The sequence below is a fragment of the Dama dama genome, chromosome 14 (assembly GCF_033118175.1).
Source record: "Dama dama isolate Ldn47 chromosome 14, ASM3311817v1, whole genome shotgun sequence".
NCBI lineage: Eukaryota > Metazoa > Chordata > Mammalia > Artiodactyla > Cervidae > Dama > Dama dama.
In genome coordinates, this window is record NC_083694.1 from 24,862,201 (window position 1) to 24,885,070 (window position 22,870).

The 22,870-nt window shown below is 43.0% G+C and overlaps 1 protein-coding gene across 3 annotated transcripts in view; it reads right to left on the reverse strand.

Annotated features, from left to right (window-relative positions):
• Positions 1–22,870, reverse strand: part of TP53BP2 (tumor protein p53 binding protein 2) — a 66,441-nt gene that overhangs the window by 36,477 nt on the left and 7,094 nt on the right. For 2 of the 3 annotated variants that reach the window (XM_061160126.1, XM_061160124.1), the window contains exon 2: positions 2,870–3,017. In XM_061160126.1, coding sequence (XP_061016109.1) covers positions 2,870–3,017 — 148 coding nt within the window. Of the gene's footprint in view, positions 1–2,869; positions 3,018–18,440; positions 18,663–22,870 lie in introns of those variants that run through there. The other variant, XM_061160125.1, reaches the window with a different exon arrangement.

The window sequence follows — 22,870 nt, forward strand, 5'->3', positions numbered from 1 at the left end:
AAAGAAAAGACTTTTTTAAACAACATACAACTAGGCCTGAGTTCTAGAAGAGTTGTGTTTTTCTATAACAGCTACAAATCAAGAAGGAAAAAGGCAAAAGTCAAAAGAAACATGAGCAAAGACTATGATGAAACAATCTTTTTTTTGTTCCAATGGAAATCCAAGTGGCCAGTAGACAAATGAAAAATGAGCAACTTCAGCATCAGCTTAGCAAAAGTAAGAATTTTATTGTATTAGCATCTTTTTTTGATGAGGGATACTTTTAGAAATGACTGGTAGAAGTGTGAATTTCTACAGCCTTTGCTGAGGGAAATCTGGTGAAATATATTCAAATTTAAAATGTGTGAACCTTTAAGCAAGCAATCCCACTTCTGGGTTATCTACCCTAGAGAAATGTTTGCACATGATCAAAAGCATTTATAGAAACAAGAGAATTAATTTAAATGTTAGTGAATAAAGAAATGGTTAGATCAACTGCAGTTTGTGCGTAATAGTATGGAAAATTATGATAATTAAAAACAATGGTGTAGATTTACACAAGCTAATCAGAAAAGACCTCCAAGCTATACTGTAAGGTAAAATGATAAATTGCAGATAGCGAGATGTATGATACTGTTACATGAAGAAAAAATAGAGATGACACAAAACTATTTCTATAGTTACATTACAGAGAAAAAAGTCTGAAAAGTTATCTGCTAAAATTATAAGCAATTATACATCAAGCGACACAAGATGGGCTTGCGGGAGAGATTTCCATTCCATCTGTATTATTTGCCTTACAAAAAAGAATCCATTCATGTAGTCTCTCTTTTTTTTTTTTAATTAAAAAAAATAGAAAAAAGAAAATCCTTTAAACATCCTCATTACATAGCAAGGGCTACTGAACTCAAGTGAGCAAGATACTAGAGAGGAATCAAGAGTTTCAAGGGAGAGGGTGAGCCCTGGCAAAGGAAGAAAGTCAGAAAGAAGGGTAGGCGCACATCCAGAGGAACCTGAGGTAAGCACCGGGGGAGGAGAGTGAGGAAGCTCACAGTGCGTGGTCTCAATCACTTCTCTTCTGGCAAGTTATTTGCAGAATGCAGGGAGGCCACCAGAGCAGCTAGAAGCTCGTTTATTCTTTCAGTAAATATTTACTGAGCACTCCCTCTGAGCTGGGGCACAGCAAGGAATGAGACAAGCAGGTCTCCACTCTTAAGGAGTTTACATTCTCGTGAGTGTGTGTGAGGCTATGGGGATTAAAGAGGCAGCAGATTAATAAACACACACAAAAACCAGACAGACACGTCTCATGCACAGGATCAAACCAGGATGATGTAATAGAGAACCTCGTGCCTGCTTTAGGGGGAAGCTCAGAAGAAACATCTCCGAAGAGCCAACGTGTTAGCTGCAATCCAAATGACCAGAAGGAACCAGCAATGACAAAATCTGGGAGTGCAGTAGAAGCAGCTGGCACCAGGGGCTCTGAGGTGGGAAAGTTTCATTTATCCAGGAACATAAAAACAGCTGCAGGAGGCAAGCAGGAGGAAAATGTACCAGATGACATCAAAGACCTCACAAGCTAAAACCAAGACTTTGGATTTTATCCTAAGTAGAATAAAAAAGTTAAAGCAAGAAAGTCAAACTAACAAATTTTCATTTAATAAGGATCATTTAGGGGGACTTTCCTGGTGGTCCAGTGGCCAAGACTCCATGCTCCCAATGTTGGGGGCTCAGGTCCGATCCCTCGTCAGGAACTAGATCCCATATGCCGAAAAAAACTAAAAGATCCTGTAAACCACAAGGAAGAGCCCATATGATGCAACCAAGACCTGGCGCAGTCAAATAAACTTAAATTTTTTTTTTTTTACAAAAAGGATCACTTGGGTTTCCTTACGAAAATGAGCTAATCTAGTTCCTATGTGAAGTAAGCAGCTCAGGGAGAATGAAGGAAGTCTTCCTGAACACCCAGCTGTAGGAAAATCAACTGAAGATGATTAAGAAGACTCACATGGGAAGCAGAGGGTGTTCGCTGAAGTCACACACCCGTGAACAGTGTGAATGCAGTGAACGCAGCGGGAAACGTGCACTTGGACAAACTGCACCCAAAGGGGAGGAAAAGGAAACAGTAAGGGCTCACCAAGCTGTAGAGGAATAGAGCAGAACTCGTGAAAAATTACTCCTTCATCTACAAACTCCTCAAGGGCCAAAAAGAAACCAGGCTGTCCCACTTCAGGGCTCCAAAGAACTAAGTAAGGGATCGATTTCAAGGCTTAAAATAATGACTATGATTTCACCACTGCCTCCTGCTACCATAGAAACTCAATACCAAAGAGCTCTCCCCAAAAACCTCCAGACTCAGAGACGGCAAGACAATCAGAATGGCTCAGAATGCCTCAAATTTCTAACGAAGTGAAACCACCTAAGCATACCAAAAACACTTCTGAGCACAGTACATTTTACCCTAACACCCCCAGAAGCTTCCACCCCGTGTATCAGCTGCCTACCCTTTGACCTCTAATACTGTAGTGTCTATGATGCACTGCGGAAAAAGAGAACAGCAAGAGGACTTTGGAGGAACTTCCCAGGTAGTTCAACAGCTACGACTCCACACTCCCAATACAGGAGGGCCCAGACTCCTTCCTGGTCAGGGAGCTAGAGCCCACATGCCACAACTAAAGACCCCAAGTGTCGCACTGGGACCCAGCATAGTCAAAATAAATATTAAAAAAAAAAAAAAAAAGACTTCGGAGGAGGCAACAAAACTGGACTGAAAGCGCGATCTCTGCTAGACACCCCATTCTCCAGTTTCTCCGTGGATAAACAGGAGAGGCACACACCGCCCTCTCTAAAACTGATGGTAATAAAGACGGCACGGCTGAAGAAGACGCACCAGAGCCACACCACACTTCGGCCAGGTGGCAATCGCTCTCGCCAGGTTCTTTGCACAAGTCCACCACGTCTCTGCAGATGGTTTCCGGAGTGACAGGGACTTCTGTGAAGTGTTGCTCGTTGTTGCTGAGGTACACAGTGAGAAACATCTGGAAACAGAAGGAGAAACATAAGGGTTACTGGTACCATCTACACTGGTGCTGGCCACTTCTCACTTACCTTAGATTCCTCTCCCCAACCGTCTTAACCGAAATGCAAATGCACAACAGGACCATCTGGCTGTCTCCAGGCCCAAGGTGGAGAGGGGCCCAGCGCTTTGCCGATGGCCCCTGCCCTCCCTCCATCAGCTGCGCCTGCAGAAACCTTGGGGACCCCTGGAGCAGAGTAAACAAACTGGTGCACACAAAAGGTCAAGTTCAATATTCCTCTGACATTTTATTTATGTCATTTGTTTACCAAGACTTCTGTAGTTCTTAGTCTGATGTGCTGGCCCATACTACAAAGAGATTCTCCCATCAGCCCTGTGAGGATGACCAGGAGATGATGATCACACAAACACATGCTTAATTGAGCAAAGTCTCTTTCGGGAAGGATACAAGAACAAAACATGTGTTGCCTCTGAAGGTGGGGATGGGAAAAGGGGACTGAACTCAGAGGGGTATCTAATATTTTATACCATGTACATGTATCACCTGTTCAAACAATTATATTTTCAAATCTAAGATGTTTTAATCAGATTAGATACATACTTTAAAGTATAAGTCAGTGATGGCTCAGTGGTAAGGAATCCACTTGTCAATACAGGAGACCCGGGTTCAATCCCTGATCCAGGAAGATCCCACTTGCCTCGGAGCAACTAAGCCCCTGCACAACTATTGAGCCTGTGCTCTAGAGCCCACAGGCCACAACTACTGAAGCCCACACACCCTAGAGCCCATGCTCACAACAAGAGAAGCTACCCCAATGAGAAGCCTGCACATGGCAACTCAAGAGTAAAGTAACCCCTGCTCGCTGCAACTAGAGAAAAGTCCATGCAACAACAAAGACCCAGCACAGCCAAAAATAAAAATAAATAAATAAAAGTATTTTTAAAAAAGCTTAAGTCTTCATCAATAAGGTGTAAGTAGAAATGAATGGCTATCGTGCTAAAATGGATATGACCTTGTATATAAACACTCAGGCCAACAGAAGATTTAGGTCTAAAACTCAGTCTTCCTCCCCATAAAAACAGATACTGTATCTTAAAAACACTGCTACTAAAGAATTCAAGTGTTCACACCTATCAAATAACAAAATAAAAAACAATCAAACAAAAAACAACCGTTGTTAATTCCTAGCACTGAAGAAAACTGAGCAAATTAACAAACAAATTGTTGATGATAATGCAAGTCAAGTCAGCAAACCCCCATGTTCATTCACTCAGTGAGGACTTACTCTGGGCGGATTAATCTGTATTGGGATTAAAACAAGCAAACAAAACCCAGACAATTTAAAAGTGTAATTCCACTGTGAGCTTTATATTCTATGAAAATAATTCTTATCAAAGAAAGAGAATGCAAAGGTTTTGAAACATGAACTTGATGGACCAGTATACATTCTGTAAAATGAATTAATGAGACTAAGCCAAACACTGCAGGAGTTTGGGTTTTAAGGCTATAACAAAACAGAAGGGGATTTCCCTGGTGGTCCAGTGGCTAACATTCCAAGCTCTCAATGCAGGGGTCCTGGGTTCAATCCCTGGTCAGGGAACTAGATCCCACATACCGCAAATAAGAGTTTACACATCACAACCACAGATCTCACATGCCGAAAACAAGATGGAGATCCCCTGTGCTGCAACTAAGAACTGAAGCAGCCAAACAAATAATTTTTTTTTCTTTTAAAGGCAGAATGAGTAGGATCTACACTGTGATCACAATGACACAAGAATATCACACAAGCCACAGTGCCTGCCCTCAGTCACACGGCATCTCACCCAACATAAACCTCTCTCCTATTACCCCAGAAATGAGAGTTGCGTTAGACTCTTCTTTTGCTGGAGGGGGGGGGGGGTGGGGGGCGGGGGGGGCGGCAGTGGTGTACAGCAGGAAAGAGGCAGCACCTGACCAGCGATGATGATGGGAAACTGGATAAAACAACAGACTGGCTGCCTCAAGGATCTGGTTTGAGTAAGGGGAGCAGATGACATGCACAAGAGAAGGCCCACCGGGTCAGTGGGCTCTGCCCCACCGGGCTTCCCTGCTCCTCCCTGCAGTAAAACTATATTTCTCAAGCTAAGCCAAGTCTCCATTTCCTGCAACTGAAGCTCTTAATTCACAGAAACATGTATAACACAGAAAGTAACCCCCAAAACTGGAAAACACAGACAGGAACCCATTACAGCTAGAAGGCAACTCAGAAACAAATTTTAAACTGGATGCTAGCAAAAAAAAAAAAAAAAAAAAAGTATGAAAACAAAACAGTAGAATTTGTCAGCATGAGCTCAGAAGCTTTCAAGCTAACTGTATCAGGTTCTTCACATTCTGATAAACTGTGCTACATAAAGATACATAGTTCTAGGCCTCAACTCAGCCAACAAGGCAGCACTTTAAAACTGTTACACAAAATGAACACAGGTTTCCACCCTGGTGCGACTCTGGATACATATACAGCACATGTAACCAGGGAGAGAAATAATTTACACTTTAGTACTAAAGAGTACTTCTCCTCGATACTCCCTACCCACATCAGAATTTTCTCTGAAGTTTAACACTTCAAACATAGGAACTGTTTTCATTGTAAATATGAGACTAAGAGGCATTTATTAAATTATAGAAATATTTAATATACTGTATATACACAAAATAGGTTTTCCCAGCGGCTCAGCAGGTAAAGAATCTGCCTTCAATGCAGGAGACACAGGAGATGAGAGTTCGATCTCTGGGTCAGGAAGATCCCCTGGAGGAGAAAATGGCAATCCACTCCAGTATTCCTGCCTGGAAAATCCCATGGACAGAGGAGCCTGGCGGGCTACTGTGCAAAGGGCCGCAGAGTCGGACACAACTGAGCGACCGAGTACACATATATACAAAACACATACTGTATCAACAAATAAGAGGTTATTTCCCAAGATAATAGCACCTTACCTCATAAACGTCATCTTAGAGTCCTTTCACACACATTATTTCAGAAACTTACATCAACTCTCAGATAAGCAGAGCAGATATTACTTTCTCTATAAATGAAGCAAAAGACTCATTTATAAAGCGTCTTTATACTGGCTACTAAAACGAGAGGATGAGAGTACAGTTCTGTTCTTCACCCATCCTCTATTCTTTCAGCTGTTCCTTATAGCACAAGAGTATTAGGAAATGCTCTATTTAACCCCAGTAAAAATCCCCGGGAGAAGGGCAAGGCAATCCACTCCAGTATTCTTGCCTGGAGAATCCCCACGGACAGAGGAGCCTGGCAGGCTACAGTCCATGGGGTCGCAAAGAGTTGGACACGACTGAGCGACTAAAGCATACAAACAAACTTGAATAGAGATCACACACAAACTAGAAAATGACGACTTCATTTACTTAAAAGTACAAATTAAAGATACAAATGATGAGAAACGTGTTCTAAGATCACCGCACTTTTCCCCCAAAACCCCACAGGATTAACACTGGTGTGAGTGGTGAGTGGACCCCATTCAGGCACGCCTGAAGACAGCTCTGTGGTGACTGTTCTGGGCTGAGTGCTCTCAGGCCGGGCCAGCAATGTGAGCTGCCCCTGAAGCCCAGGTGGGAGATCTGGGTTCTTACCCCAGACTTGTTAATCATTATTAGGGAAGTAATGTCACCTCTCTGAATCCCAGCCTCCTGGTCTTCAAAATAAGAGTCCCAAGTTCCCTGAGAGCTGCCATTTATTTCGGGTGTTTATTGGGTGTCACAGCAAGAGCCAGCTTCTTCACAACAGTCCACAACCTGGAAGGAAGTCAGCAATTCAGTAGCAAAGTGAGGACCTGAATAAAGGCAATGGGCAGAGGGGGAAAGAACAGATTCAACAGAAAGACTGGATCTGGTGACTAAATGTTGGGGAGGGGGGATGCAGTGCATAGGGGTGTGTGTGAGCTGAACAATTCACAGCAAATTCAGGAGGAAAACCAGGCTTGCTCTGCTCTGAGATTACAGTAGAGGCAGGCAGGGGAGGAGAGAAAAGCAAGAGTTTCGTTTGGATGAGCTGACCTGGGACCGCCTGTCCCCACCCCCTCTCCAGCCCTCACGGCCTTCTGACCTTCTCCACACTCTGCTCCACCAGCATCCTCCTTGCCGTCCATCCCCTGGAGCCTGTGCATCCTGACTGCCAACTTTTTGGCTCGAAACCTCCTTGGAGCTTCCGGGGTGGACTCTGAAACTGGCGCCAGGCACGGAGGGCAGGGAGAGACAGAAGGAAGGCAGCCCACTCCGGACTGGCAACTGGCCTTTCAGTAAGCAAGGCAGCTTGCTCAGGAGACTGGTCTTGGGGGCTGCAGGGCCAGTGGCTCCCCGACCCTGCCCAACAGAATGGTTAAAAGCTTATGGAGAGGGTTCCTCTGGGTTCAGTCTCCAGCCTGCGTCCTTGGGCAGCTTGAGCCTGGGATAGCAGGCAGGCAGAGGGCACGTTCCAAGGATAGGAAAGTGGGTGAACGCCTCCAAGTGCCTGGGTCAGCTTGCAGGTCAAGCCTGCAGTCACGTCTTCTTGATGATCTTCCGCGACAAATGTTGTTCCCTGTGCGCCAGCACGGCCTGCCACTCATCTCCCTGGGTCTTGATGCAACCGATTCCTGCCCGGGGAGGCTTTTCCTGGTCATCCTGCCTAAAATCCCACCACCACCCTCAACACGCGCATGTGTGCACCCATATATGCACGTGCACACACATGAATTTTCCCACTTTCTCTCTCTCCCTGGCACAGTGACCAACATACCATGTATTATATTTATTTCACTCGCTTTTACTGTCTTCCCTGCTAGAACGGACGGTCCATTAAGTGCAGGGTTTTGTCTGTTCAATATGGCATCCTTAGCACCTTGAGCTGTGCCTGGTTCGTAACAAACACACAGTAAGTGTGTGCTTAGGAATGAATAAATACCGCAGCTATTACTGCACTTGACAGATTCACCTCTGATTTATTTTCACAGGTAGTTCCCCACAGGTATTGACAGAAGGCAGAGCAGACAGTACACAGCACAGCTATACACGCTGAGAGAAGCTAGTGTCCTCTCCCCTTTGGTTTGTATCATGCTACGCCATCCTACTTCGGTTTCGACATCCTCTTCATTCATGCAAGATTTATAGGCTATCTATTTTATGGTTTAAGTTCTAACGTAGACATAATCTTTATTAAGTAGCTATTACAGCACACACAGTACAAAACAAGAGGCAGAGACAGAGACTGCTATGTGGAGAGGCACACAGCCAGCCCAGGGGAATAAACATCCCAACCCGCTCCCCCCTTCTTAGGTCATCCTTCCTACCACTCCTCACTGGACAAACCCAACTAGAAGTCGGATGGAAAGGGAGGCCACTGATGCCTTTATAGAAGTCAACTTCCTGGGGCACAAGGCAGGGTGGAGACAGGCAAACAAAAGATGCTTCCCCGCTCCATCTTCAAACTCAATGACTTCAACCTCCCTATGGCGAGAGGGCTCTTGAGCCACAATCTAAAGAGAATGAGAACACAGGTGCAGGAAAAGAACAGCCCGAGCAGAGGGAAGAACAAATGTCAAGGCCCCGAGGAGGAATCAAGCTAGTCACATTTGTGGAAGAGGAAGGTCACTGACAGAGTGAGCAAGAGGAAAGGATTACAGATTAACTCAAAGAGACTAGATCATGCATAGAAGCTATGCATAGAGTCCTCAAGCTGTGGTGCAGACAGAGGGTCATTAATTACAGATGGCAAGGCCCCACCCTGAGATTCTGATTCAGTAGACCAGGGGTGGGGACAGAGATTTCTAAGAAGCTCCCTTGAGATGCTGATCCTGAGGCTCTGGAAACTGCAAACCGAGAACCATTGTTCAAAGACCAAGGCCGGAGCAAGGAATCTGGATTTTAATCTAAGAGGCCATTGGAGGCAAATCATTAGAAACAAAAAGATTAGATTAGTGGTTGCCAGGGGCTGGGGGACTGACTGCTAACAAGTACAGGGCTTCTTTTTGAGGTGATGAGAATGTTCTGGAATTAGTGGTGATAGTTGTATCATCTTGTAAACACACTAAAATCCACTGAATTGGATAGTTCAAAATGGTGGTATGTAAGTCATATCTCGATTTTTTAAAAAAGAAGTCACTGGAGGATTTTGAACAGAGTATTGAAGTCATTTTTTAAAAAAAATTACTCTGGCTACTGTATGAATAGAACACAGTCAGGCATGGAGACCAATTAAGAGGAAATGTAGCACATAAAGGGGCTTCACTGACGGCTCAGCGGTAAAGAACTCGTCTACCAATGCGGGAGACAAAAGGATATGGGTTTGACCCCTGGGTCAGGAAGATCCCCTGGAGGAGGTATGGCAACTGACTCCAGTATTCTTGCCTGGAGAATCCCACAGACAGAGGAGCCTGGTGGGATACAGTCCATAGGGTCACAGAGTCAGACAGGATTGGAGGGACTTAGCACGCACACACGCAGCACATAAAATGAGATACAATGGTAGCACAGTCTGCAGGTAACAGCAAGTGGTGAAAAATGGCTGGACTGGGATTACATTTTGCAGGTAGAGTCAACAAGACTTGCCTAATGGACAGAATGTGGGATGCAACCATAGAAATCGAATGAACATGGATCTGGTGTCTAAGCAACAGAGTAAACAGGGGTGTCATTTACTATGAGGAAGGAGGAACAGATTAGGGAAGGGCCCACAAGACTGGGGCCTCGTCCAGAAGTCCCACAGAGGACAAGGACCCAGTAAAGGATTAGAAAAGATCCATCCATACAAAAATGGAAAGAAACACAAAGGAGTGTGGAATACCAGAGACCATGTAAAGCAGTGTCTCAACTAAGTCAAATAAAGCTTAGCGATCTTAGAAACGAGAATGAGGACAGTTCTCCGGACTGGGCAAGACGGAGGTTGCTGGATGCCTTGACCAGTGCTGTCTGAGGAATGAGGTCGAAGGCCTGTTTGAGACAGGCTAAGAACCCAAGGGAAGGATGCAGAGACTCAGAACAGAAAGATGGAGAAAACAGGGACTTCCCTGGCAGGCCAGTGGTTAAAACTCAGCACTTTCAATGTAGGGGGCACGTCGATCCCTGGTCGGGGAACTAAGATCCCATATGCTGCATGGTGCAGTCAAAAAAAAAAGAAAGGTGGAGAATACAGAGCCACAGATGGAAGAAGACAGTAAAAGCAGTGCTTGTTTCTTCTTTATTTCAACATGGAGTTTTTACAGAACATTTTAATGGATGGACTGATTCAGTCAAGAGGGCAATGCTCTTGATGATGCTGACTCTGTATCTCTAGTCACTGTCTATTCCTAGACCAGTACTCACTGCCCAGTGGCAATCTATGTCTGGAGGACCCACAAATGCTTCATGCTTAGCTTGGACAAACCAGCACCGTCCCATTTTCACTGACTTTCTTTGCTGTAGTGATTATCTTAGTTTTTAGGTTACAAAGGTAGTTTATCAAGTTTGACAATTTCTTAATTGGACACCAATATAGCTGGAAGAGGTGGCTTTGAGCCGTGACTGTGACAGCTGATGTGCAGCGGAGGGCAGGTGTCTTCCTAACCATCCCAGAGAAGGGGTGGGAGAGAGGGACCACCCACCGGGCCCAGCTGCTCCTGGGGGCCACGAGACCTTTAACTGCCACATTTCCCCCTAGAAAATTTCCATTAGAGCAAAAAGGCATCACATCACCTGAAATAAACAGTTTAAACTCATTTCACCCATCTTAAATTTACAGACATTAAATATGTCCCCTTTCATTTATGTATCACTTATCATTTAAAATCTTTTCATTATAACCTGCCTACAATTATGGGCTTTATTGTAATAATTTATAGTTGTTTCAAATTTTACAGAGGAAGTAAATCAGGCATTTTCTCAATGAATATCTTTTCTCTTCTTCTTACTTTATTTGGAAGAGGAACAACAACAACATAAAAAGATGTTGTTGCTAAGTTGGGTGGGAGGAGAGGGATGGACTGGGAGTTCAGGGTCAGAAGATGCAAACTATCACACTTAGAAGGGATGGACAACAAGGTCCTCCTTACAGCACAGGGAACTATATCCAATCTCCTGGGATAAACCATAGTGGGAAAGAATTCTTTTTTTTTTTAATATAAAGAAAAGAGAGTCAAGTCGAAAGAAAAGGCTAGTTAAACTAACCTGTCATGCTACCCTGAGAAAAAGTAGGCACACAGGCTCTTTATACTGTATTTTCTTTTTATCTTTGTTTCATAAGTGGACTGTGCCACAAAAGATCACTCTTCAAAGTGTAATTCAATTCCCTAAAAAATAAAACAAAAGATGAAACTGTTTTTATTTCATTTTGATGAAGCAGTTTTATCAGTATGTTGAAAACTTACTAAAGAAAAAAAATTTAACCTACTCTATCAACCAAGTCCTTCTGAAAACAGTAATTCTGGCCAAAAATTCATGATCTTTAATGATAAAAAATAAAACCGCTAAATCTGAGAACTTTTCAGCATCTAATACCAAAACATTTCAGAAGGAAAAAGCACAAAAAGCAAAACTTCCAAGAATGTGTCAGGTATGTACTGTTTTGTTACAAAACAGTATTCACCATATCCCACTATACAAATGGAAACGTATAATATGTGTACACAGACGTGTAGTACAAACAAAAGCAAGACCTCACCAAATTAACAGTAGTAATGTTGGATGGTAAGATTATGAAATGAATTCTGGGGAACTTATCTATGCTTAAACTTTCTAGAATGATTAAACATCACTTGGATAATAAAACTGATAAAGAATCAATAATTAAATTAATAAGGCAAACATTTTTATTCCTTGGTCCTTACTATGTGATATATATAGCAAATATCTGAATGACAATGCTGTTTTCTAGGGTTACCATAATGCCTCAACTTTAGCCAGGGACTAAAACCTAACAATCAAGAAATACATCCTGGAACTTCTCTGGTGGTCCAGTGGTTAAGAATCCAGCTTCCAGTGCAGGGGACACGGGTTTGATCCCAAGTCAGGGAAGTAAGGTCCCACATGCTGTGAAGAAACTTAAGCCTGTGTGCCCCAATTACTGAGCCTACAAATATATACACGTACATACACATACAGACACAGACACGCACATGAAATACAACTTAAACATCCACTGCATTAGGATGAAATACATCCAGCCATAAAAGGAATGAGGTACTGATGCATACTACACATAGATGAACTCTGAGAACACTATACTAAGTGACAGAAGTCAGGCACAAAAAGAAACACCACAATATTCAAATCCATAGAGATGAAAAGTCGATTAATGTTTACCAGGGGTTGGGGGGAGGGGGAACAGCGTGTGACCCTAGAGGATGTTTTTCTCTTAAGGTGATGAAGATGTTCTGTAATTACTGTCAGTTAACATTGTGAATATACTAAAAAAAAAAACCAAAACACTGAATTATATACTTTATAGGGTGAATTCTATGGTATGTGAATTATATCACAATTTTAAATGCCCACTACATGCTTACTATGTGAGAGATACAAAAATCTCTTAAGGGAAACAAAATTTACTCATGAAAAAACTTAATACCAAATTAAGAACAACTTAGTACCAAATTCAGAGAAGGCAATGGCACCCCACTCCAGTACTCTTGCCTGGAAAATCCCATGGACGGAGGGGTAGGCTGCAGTCAATGGGGTCGCTAAGAGTCGGACGGGACTGAACGACATCACTTTCACTTTTCACTTTCATGCACTGGAGAAGGAAATGGCAACCCACTCCAGTGTTCTTGCCTGGAGAATCCCAGGGACGGGGGAGCCTGGTGGGCTGCCGTCTATGGGGTCACACAGAGTCAGACACAACTGAAGTGACTTAGCAGCAGCAGCAGTACCAAATTACATGAGTGGGGCTGTAGGTAAAATGAAAATTCAGAAAGGAGAAAGATGAATGTGATCTGAGGCAGACTGAGGTTTCAGCAAACAGACATAAATTAATGGCAAGCATAAAGAAGGCAATTCTGGGTTTCCCAGGAGGCGCCAGGGCTAAAGAACCTGCCTACCAGTGAGGAGACAGAAGGGAGGTGGGCTGGATCCCTGGGTAGGGAAGATCCCTTGGAGTAGGAAATGGCAACCCACTCCAGTATTCTTGCCTGGAGGATCCCATGGACAGAGGAGCCTGGCAGGTTACCATCCACAGGGTCACAAAGAGTTGGACACGACTGAAACGGCTTAGCAAGCATGTACGCATAAAGAAAAAATAAAAAAGAAAAATAATAATCTATAGTAACCTTACTTCTAAAAATGCCATCTTTTCCTGACTCTTTCGATTTCTGAAAGCACCATATTCTCAAGAAAACAAAGTCTCCCTGAGCTCCTTTCCTGTAAGGAAGAAAGGAGAATAGAGTTTCCTGGAGTCAAATCGCCTGGGAGGCTACTGTGAGAAACTTGGTTATTCTCACTGACTCACAAATGTGTTCCTGGGAACTTGTGACGTAAGTTATTTTCATCATGAGCACAACAATAATCAGATCAAAACAACACATCAGCTTTTACAGCTGAACCTGCAGCTATGAGGACGATAAATTGCTGGGGCATCTAAAAATGCTCAGTCTAGCTTGGAAGGAATAGAAGAGATGGCTTTTCTTCCCCTGATACCAGGTCAGCCCTTCCCATTGACAGAGACATGTACTGTTCACTTCTTCCCAACTTGCACATCAAGAACTTCATGTTTTTAAAAAACAGTAAAGCATCAAATCTAATATATACTTAGGAGCAGAGGCTCTCACAGACAGACCATAGGGCAATACGAAAGGTAAAACACGGAGCGGGAAGGATAAATGTAAACTAAAAACAATGAGGCATCACTTACAACTATTAAATTAGTCTGTGATTAAAAGGTAAGATCCAACAGAGATGAGACTGATTCATTCAAAGATATAATGATGGTACTAAAAATTGTTAAAAATCCCACTTGGAAAGTAAAGTGTATCATGTTATCAAAACCTGTAAATTTACATATATCCCATAAATTACCCTTACAGAAATAACTGAAATGAAGAAAAACTGTAAATGGCTGAAGATTTTTCACTGTGGTGTTAAGAGCTATAAACAGTAAGATAGGAAACTAACATCCAATAAGTTAAGCATGGAAAAGTAAGGCAAAATACAGTTGCTGGAGGGACTATGACCCAGGTACCAACTACTGTAAGTACAGTGTTAGAAAATGGTAAGATAAGGTTACAAAATAGTAATATTAAGTTGTAGGTTTTAACCATTTAAAACAAATGGATAGGACTTCCCTGGTGGTCCAGTGGTTAAGACTCCACTTCCACTGTAAGGGGCACAGGTTTGATTCCTGGTTAGGGAACTAAAATCCCACCTGCTGCATGGAGGAGCCAAAAAATAAAAATTAAACATATGGACACAGGAACTGTCTTGTACAGACTATGTAAGAGAAATCTGGTATTAGGAGATTGGGTATAGACATCACTTTATATTCGTTCAAATATCAATGTTAATCTAGTTTTACAATAACGTACAATTTAAAAGTATACATAACACAAATCAAACTGTGATAATGTGAAAATATTTCCCTAAAAATAGTAAATAAGATTTGATTCTTAAAGTGATCAATCTGAAGAGAAAGATTCAGGGAAAGATCAAACACCATTACATTAAGTTGCACTAGTCCTCCCCACACGCTCTGCACAGTAATTCATGCCCAAGTCATGTCTGAAGAAGGCTTGCCCTTTCAAAAATCCAAAGTCACAGACAATTTTCATTAAAAAAAAAGAGATCAAAGATTTATTTTTAAGAGTTCCATTTTAAGAGGACATGTATGCACTGTAACTATAAAGTTATGCTATTAATACAAGGATGACTCATTTCAAAGAGGAATTATTTCAGATTAAAATTTGGAAGACTTTTCCAAGAGGAAATTTAAAAAAAAAAATTGACCAGGGCATGTATAAGTAATTTACTTTGTGTCACAGGCTAAATTTATTCCTTTGACCGAAAAACCATGTGAAGTTTCACAGAAAGAAAAATAGAACTAAGAGTTTAGGATGTTCCCTGTCATAGAAAGGAATTTAAGCTTTGCAATAAAAGTTTGAGAGTTTTGATTTATAAAATCTCAAATCACTTAGGTTTACCTAAGGGTGGGAAAAAATATATATACATATATATTTTTTTCCATATATGAGAAAAAAAATTGTCCTTTAGAGAAAAATGAACAATCTATGAAAAGAGTGACATAAATCCTCCCCAATCTTACAACTCACAGGAAACTCACCATAGGGACAATCAGATAACTACAATGTTAGTAGTGAGATTAGAGAAAAGTCAAGATGATTTTTGTATTTAATAATTCCTCTATGGAGACAGAAATGTAATGAAGGAAGGAAGACCCCAGACTACCTTCTAGAAGAGGATGCTGCTACTAGGCTTCCTATAACCTGGTCAAGAAAAACACCTCTCTCAACACTAAGATACACAGAAAGGGGTTAGGAAACAACAACAACAACCAAAGCCTCTTTCAGTCTCTCAAACACACAGAGCCATTCAGCCCAACTACGGCTTCCACCCCGAGAAAGGGGTCAGAAATGAGATGCAGATCATTCCAATCTTCCAGCAGTTTCAGCCTCCTGCTCCTCAGAGACCTCGCCATCTTCTCCCGTGGTAACCCTGCTCCAGGGGCCATGAACCAGGAACACCGGGCGGCTCGCTTGGCTCCCTGACTTGGACATGCTCCATCCCGAGGGTGGGCTGGGCTGCCCTCCTTCTGCAGGCGGTATGCTGCCCAGTCACCCCGCCTGGATGACCCCGCCACCTGTCCCCAGCGGTTCAGTGGGCACCCCGACAGAGGTCTCCGCGACGTCTCCCTCAGGAGCAGCTGGGACTAAGTCTTTGACTCCTTTCCCTCAGAGACACTCTCCAGCCTCCCTGATGATCGGTCCAGCCTTGCTACAGCTATCGGACGATCACTGCTGACAGAGGCTTATTATGAGTCATCTCTCCTGCCCAGAGTTTACTCCTGAGGCCATTAAACTGCTTTATAAAATCTTCATCAATTACCTTGGGTTACATCTACTAATGTTCCATTAAAGACCAATCATATTTAAACCTACTTCTACACTAAGTATATCACGTATTCACTAAATGTACTGCATTTTGCTCATGGAATACTTTAAACATCAGCCCATTAGTTTCTATCAGACATGAGAGTTATTTAAAGAAAAATCTAGGACTTCCCTGTCGGTTCAGTGGTTAAGATTCCACAATTCTCAACCTAGATGTCCTTCTAGAGATGAATGGATAAAGAAGATGTGGCACATATATACAATGGAATATCACACTCAGCCATAGAAAGAATCACTTTGAGTCACTTCTAGTGAGGTGGATGAACCTAGAGTCTGTTATACAGAGTGAAGTCAGAAAAACAAAAAGAAAAACAAATATTGTTTATCAACACATATATATGGAATCTAGAAAAATGGTATTGATGAACCTATCCACACGGAGGGAATGGAGGAGACACAGATGTAGAGAACGGACTCATGGACACAGTAGGGGAAAGAGAGAGTGGGATGAAAAGAGAAAGCAGCATGGACATATATACACTATCATGTGTAAAACAGAGAGCTGGTGAAAAGCTGTTGTATGTAACACAGGGAGCCCAGGCTGGTGCTCTGTGATGACCTAGAGGGATGGGATGCAGGGAGAGGAGGATGGCTCAAGACGGAGGTGACATATGTATAACTATGGCTGATGTCTGCTGTTGTATGGCAGAAACCAACAACACTGTAAATCAACTTTCCTCCAATTAAAAAACAAATTAAAAAAAAAAAAGACTCCAAGCTTCCACAGCAGGGGGCATGGGTTCCAGCTCTCATCAGGGAACTAAGATCCTGCATGCCACATGGTGTGGCCAAAAAGTTTTTTAAATAAAATGAAATAAATTTTTAAAATAGAAAGGATTCATTAAAAAGAAAGAAAAACCATAAAATGATATTCAAAGGATTTCTTTATATCATAAACTATTTCTTTGGTCACTAGAGCAAATGAGTAGAATCTACAAATCAATGACACAAACTTGAACAGTTAAAAAAGTTCACCACACATGGTATTTCCTAGCCATTCATTCAGGATCATCTAGAGTACATAATCATTTTCTGAGACAACTACCATTCTGAGAAAAATGACACAGTAAATATGAAGTGGCTACTTTAATAGCGGGAAAAAAATTCATTACATACTGAAAAATAGCTGGTTTTAGATGTCTGATTACATAACCACTTCATCTACAGAAGCAGAGAACAGTCACCTCCCCTGAGACAGACAGTCTTGTCTCATTAACGTCAGTCATTCAAAAGGAGGTCCTGGTTTGGTTTCTTCTCAATTCCATCTTCTTGTTGATTTCAACTTCTTTCATTCACCCATCCATTGGGATTTACTGAGAACCTACGTCACACTGGGAACACAGTGATGGGAAAGCCTGAATTTTTCAGGGCGGAGAGAAGAGACTGATAAAAGACAAATGAACACAATAAAAGGTGACTGACAGAGAAAGATGCAGGTGATGGCAGGACATGCCTAATCACAGTGAGGGAAGGAGCAGCTGAACCGAGGCTGAAGGAGCCGCCCTCTAGAAACATCCAGCGAAGACATTCCAGGCAACAACCCTGAGCTAGGAACAGGCTTGGTCTGTGCCATGACCACGAAGAAGGCCAGTGTATCAGGAATACAGGCACGTATGAACAAGGACAGACAGATAAACAGCTGATGAAGGGCCCTGAGCTCAAGTATAAGGGATGCAGGCTAAAGAATAAGGGACATCACTAGAGTAGTTCTCAAAGCATGGTCCCCAGACAAACAGGATCAGCATCGCCTGGGAACTTGCCAGAAACAGAAAGTCTCAGGCCCCCACCTAGACCTCCCAAATCAGAAAACCTTGGGGTAGGCACCAGCAATCCCACTGAAGTCTGAGAACCACTGCACTGGGGCTTATAAGCAGAGATGTAACATGAAACTAAATTTCTGGGTAAATGAACTACAGCATTAGTTCTTTCCCCAACAGATAACAGCAGTGCATATTAACCTGTATAGTGTATATTAACTGTTAAAATGTCAATGGTTAACCCAGTGACAATCAAAACTTCAGACTTTTAAACCTGTAACTTACTTGTACATCAACTATACTTCAAAAAAAAAATCAGATTCATATACAGTGATATTCTATCTTTGCATATTTTTAATTTCAAGGAATTTCCAATCAATTATAAGAAATATAAAGACCTAAAACATAGAAGTTATCTGCTCCACAGTCACAGCCTCAAATCACCAAATGAGAAATCTAAAAAGATTATTATTACTCCAGAAGGAATAATTCAAAACCATAAAACTGCCTCCAGCCCTGTCCCTCCCACAGACACGCACCTCCAGTCAGAAGGAAGTTTTCTCTCTGCTCCTCAGACGACTGTTCACACCATAGTTGTCTGGATCCCGGTCTTATCTGTCTTACTGGTCTACAAATTCCTTTGGTACAGAAGTTCTGGTCTTCAAATGCTTCCTCCCAGTTTTTTTCCTGCCCCGAAAAACACAATCTCCATATATGACACACAGCAAATCTGAGTATGTGATTGTTCAACTGAACCGATACTGTGGCTCAGAGACTCAAAGTTCCCCGGACGACGGGAACGTGAACAGGAAACAGATGTGAACAGCATGTTCACGTCATCAGGCATAAGAAGTGTTTATAAGTGAACTCGCGGCCTAAATTCAAAGTGAGTTTTCTCAGAGTCAGACCATGTCTCAAGGGAAGAAAACAAAGCATTCTGCTTACTTTAGGATAACCTAAGAAATCTTTTCTCTCCTTTTCAACTATGCCAGAAGCCTGATTTAGGCAAGATTTCAAATTCCAAAACATCTACCAAAGTAGCTCACTTGAAGCTACTCTGCTTTCAATGTCTGCCATAAATAAACAACAAAATAAAAGAACTAAATAAATATACTCAACGAGTTAATTCTCCATCCCTACCTCAACCCTTCTGTATAAGCTTCATGTTGCCTTATACAAACCTAGAAATCGTATTAAAAAGCAGAGACATTACTTTGCTGACAAAGGTCCGTATAGTCAAAGCTTTCTTCTAAGCTGAGCACTGCTGTCTTAGGAGCATGTCTTATTTTACACAAAGGCACCATTATAGACTTCATTCTATCTTCTGCTTTTATTCACTAAGCATTGTATTTTTTAACAATTTTTATTGGAGTATAGTTGATTTCCCATGCTGTGTTAGTTTTACGTTTACAGCAAAGTGAATCTGTTATACATATTACATATATCCACTCTTTTTGAGATTCTTTTTCCATATAGGTCATTACAGACCTCTGGAAAAAGTTCCCTAGGGTTCCCTGTAAGCACCATATTTTTAAGATCCATGCAGGATGGCCTAAGTACACCAATCCACTGCTTCTAGTTCTTTCCTTTCTACCTGGCGGTCTGCTAGGGAAGTGGTCCTCTATGTTCAAAGATTTCACCTCTGTGAAATTTCTCCCAACAGTGGACATATATTTAAAGGGGCAAGCACTACCTTCCCCAAGGAAAATTAAAACTGAGAACATTCACTCGCCCGAACAACATTTAAGAAATGCCACTGTGTGTCAAACACTGCTCAGTGTTAGAAACACAAAGATTAGAGGATGGGTCACACCCTCAGGCCGCGCACAGCAGACAGCACAAGCGCCCCGCAAACACGTGACAGCCGGAGCACTTCCTGGTGGAGGCTCAGATGACGGCCAGTGAGAAGAGGAAAAAAAACCACCCCTCTCAAGGAATACTGCTGAACCGCAAAGGGTAGGCTGAGTCAGACAAGCAGGAACAGGGCTGTCCGGGCAGAAAAACGACACATTTAAGGCACAGTGGCGCGAGGAAACCCGGCGTGCTGTCGTCACCGCAGCCCCAGAACTGCTGAAACAGGAAGGTGGGAGGACAAACAGAAGGGACAGGTCACCTCTCAGCCCCTGAGTCACAGCTGTGCCGCAGAAACTCGGAACACACACGACTCATTTTACACTGACAATTATGGCCCAGCCAGACGGCGCAGAGCAGGCGATGGATGTCAATGAACAAGAAGGTGCAACTCAATCTGAGCGAGAGGAAATCGGCTCATCAGGCCCCACAGACAGTCCTAACGCAGGGTCCCTTGGGAGCATGAAGGAGGCGGTGAGCAGGTCTTCCCCAACCGCCCTGCAATCCTGAAGGAAGGCCGGCTGAGCAGGGCGAAGGGGACTGCCCTTCTGCCAGGCATGAAGCAACACACTGCTTACTTTCCCTCCGAGGAGGGTACTGGGTGTGAAGTGCTGACTTGCTCCATGTTTTGAGTCTTTCGATCACTTCCCTTCCCCACTGAGAGGCCAAATATTCTACAGGTGTATCTGGACACAAAAAAGGCTGCAATCCACTGGGCCAGATGATAAAGAAACTTTGGATCTAGCTAAGGAGTTTCTGTTGGTATGCTATAGGTAATACAAGTCAGTCTTGAAGAATTCTGGACAGGGAAAGCGACAGATGCTATCTCAGATCACCATGGAAGTAGTGTGGAGATGGACTGACGGGGTGAAGGACAGTAAAGATAAGAAGATAAATAAGGAGAGGATCACCCCTTCCAGGCAGGAGAAGGGTAACACAGAAGAAGAGCACCAGGGGCTGGAGAGGAGGACTCCGGGACATAATGATGAAACCGTCATGGGAGAAAATGGAAGAACGGATGGAATGCAGGATAACATCCAGGTCTCTTAGCAAGCAAAAGCAGCAATCAAAACCTACCAGAGAAAGGATCCTATTTAACTTTAAAATTAGTATCCAAAATACTACCCCTTTCCAGATCAACAAATTACAAGAAAAATAATAATAACCTGTGCTGTGCTTAGTCACTCAGTCGTGTCTGACTCTCTGTGATTCCATGGACTGTAGCCCACCAGGCTCCTCTATCCACGGGGATTCTCCAGGCAAGAATACTGGAGTGGGTTGCCATGCCCTCTTCCAGGGGATCTTCCCAACCCAGGTCTCCCTATTACAGGCAAATTCTTAACCATCAGAGCCACCAGGGAAACCCAGTAATAACCTACACATCACAAATTATCAATAGCTAGCAGTTAGCAACTAGATATTGCTGTGGTACAAAAAAACATTGACAAGAAGAGACCCTTTCTAGAATTTAAGTCAGCTCTGATTTCAATTTCCTAGGTCATTGGCTGTTTTGTATCTCTGTCAATAAAATGAAGATTACCATTGATTTAAAAAAAAAAAAAAAAAAGGTGAAGGAACTTGTAGGTGAAAGCACTTGAAGCTCCCAAAGTAGATGATCACGGGGTGGAAGGCACAGTTGTCGTAAAATACTTGTAGGTTTAAGGCATCTGCAAGGAACTGATGTGCACGCACAGCGACAGACGGCTTTCTCTAAAGCTCTGCAGAGCTCTCTAAGGATGTAACAAGTCTGGTTTCTCTTGAGTCCCACAGGAGGAGCTTGTGGACATGCAGTAACCCTGCCCAACCCTGTCCTGATCTTATGCCCAACGCTGGGGTAAGATCAACCATTCTCTCATCCCTGGGGCTTCTGAACTCCTAGAGCAAGTCACACACTGCATGGACTGAGTTCACACCTAGTTCACACTAACTGCTGGGCCCTCGCAGTATATGATAAAGCTTTTATCCATCTCTGCTGGTTTTCTGTTGTCTTCCTACCAGGAGGGCTGTCAGGCTCCCCTCACCTTTCCCAGTTCTTTGGCTGTGGCACCTCCACAATCTGTTCTCACACAGCAATGGAGGCATCTTTTCTAATCTCTCCTTTATGTCACTTTTACTGCTTAGAACTTTTCCAGGGGCTGTTACATCCCTTCCCGTGCCAGCTGAACTCTTCACCCCGGCTCAGGAAACCCTACACACTGCACTTCTCCACCTCCACTCCGGTCACTCGCTCCCAACCACTGAGCTCCAGCCTCAGAGTCCCCGCTGCTTCCTTCAGGCCTCTGCACCAGCCCCTGGGAATTCTGCCTACTTGACATGCTGCTGTTGCTGTTGAGTCGCTAAGTCATGTCCGATTCTGCAACCCCATGGACTGCAGCACGCCAGGCCTCCCTATCACCATCTCTCGGGGTTTGCTCAAACTCATGTCCATTGAGTCGATGATACCATCTATCCGTCTCATCCTCTGTCGTCCCCTTCTCCTCCTGCTCTCAATCTCTCCCAGCATCAATGTCTTTGCAGATGAGTCAGTTCTTCACATCAGGTGGCCAAAGTACTGGAGCTTCAAATTCAGCATCAGTCCTTCAAATGAATACTCAGGATTGATTTCCTTTAGGATGGACTGGTTGGCTCTCCTTGCAGTCCAAGGGACTCTCAAGAGTCTTCTCCAACAGTTCAAAAGCATCAATTCTTTGGCACTCAACCTTCATTAAGGTCCAACTCTCACATCTGTACATGACTACTGGAAAAACCATAGCTTTGACTATATGGACCTTTGTCAGCAAAGTAGTGTCTCTGCTTTTTAATATGCTGTCTAGGTTTATCATAGCTTGCTGCTCCTCCCACAAATCTGCAGAGGTCTCAGCCATGATGTCACTTCCCTGACCACCAATCTGCAGCAGCCATCCTAGTTACATGATGCTGTTTAAATCCTACATAAATCTCCTTTTGTTTCTACTTTCCATATCCTCCCCACTCCAAGTCTCCCACTAAGCTTCAAGAAAGGTATGCTCCTTGAAAACTGTCATCTTCTTTCCTGCATCCATGGCACTTAGAACAGTGCCTAGAATATAGTGGATGCTCATTACACACTTATTGAACAGATGTTGTCCCCAAAAGGCCA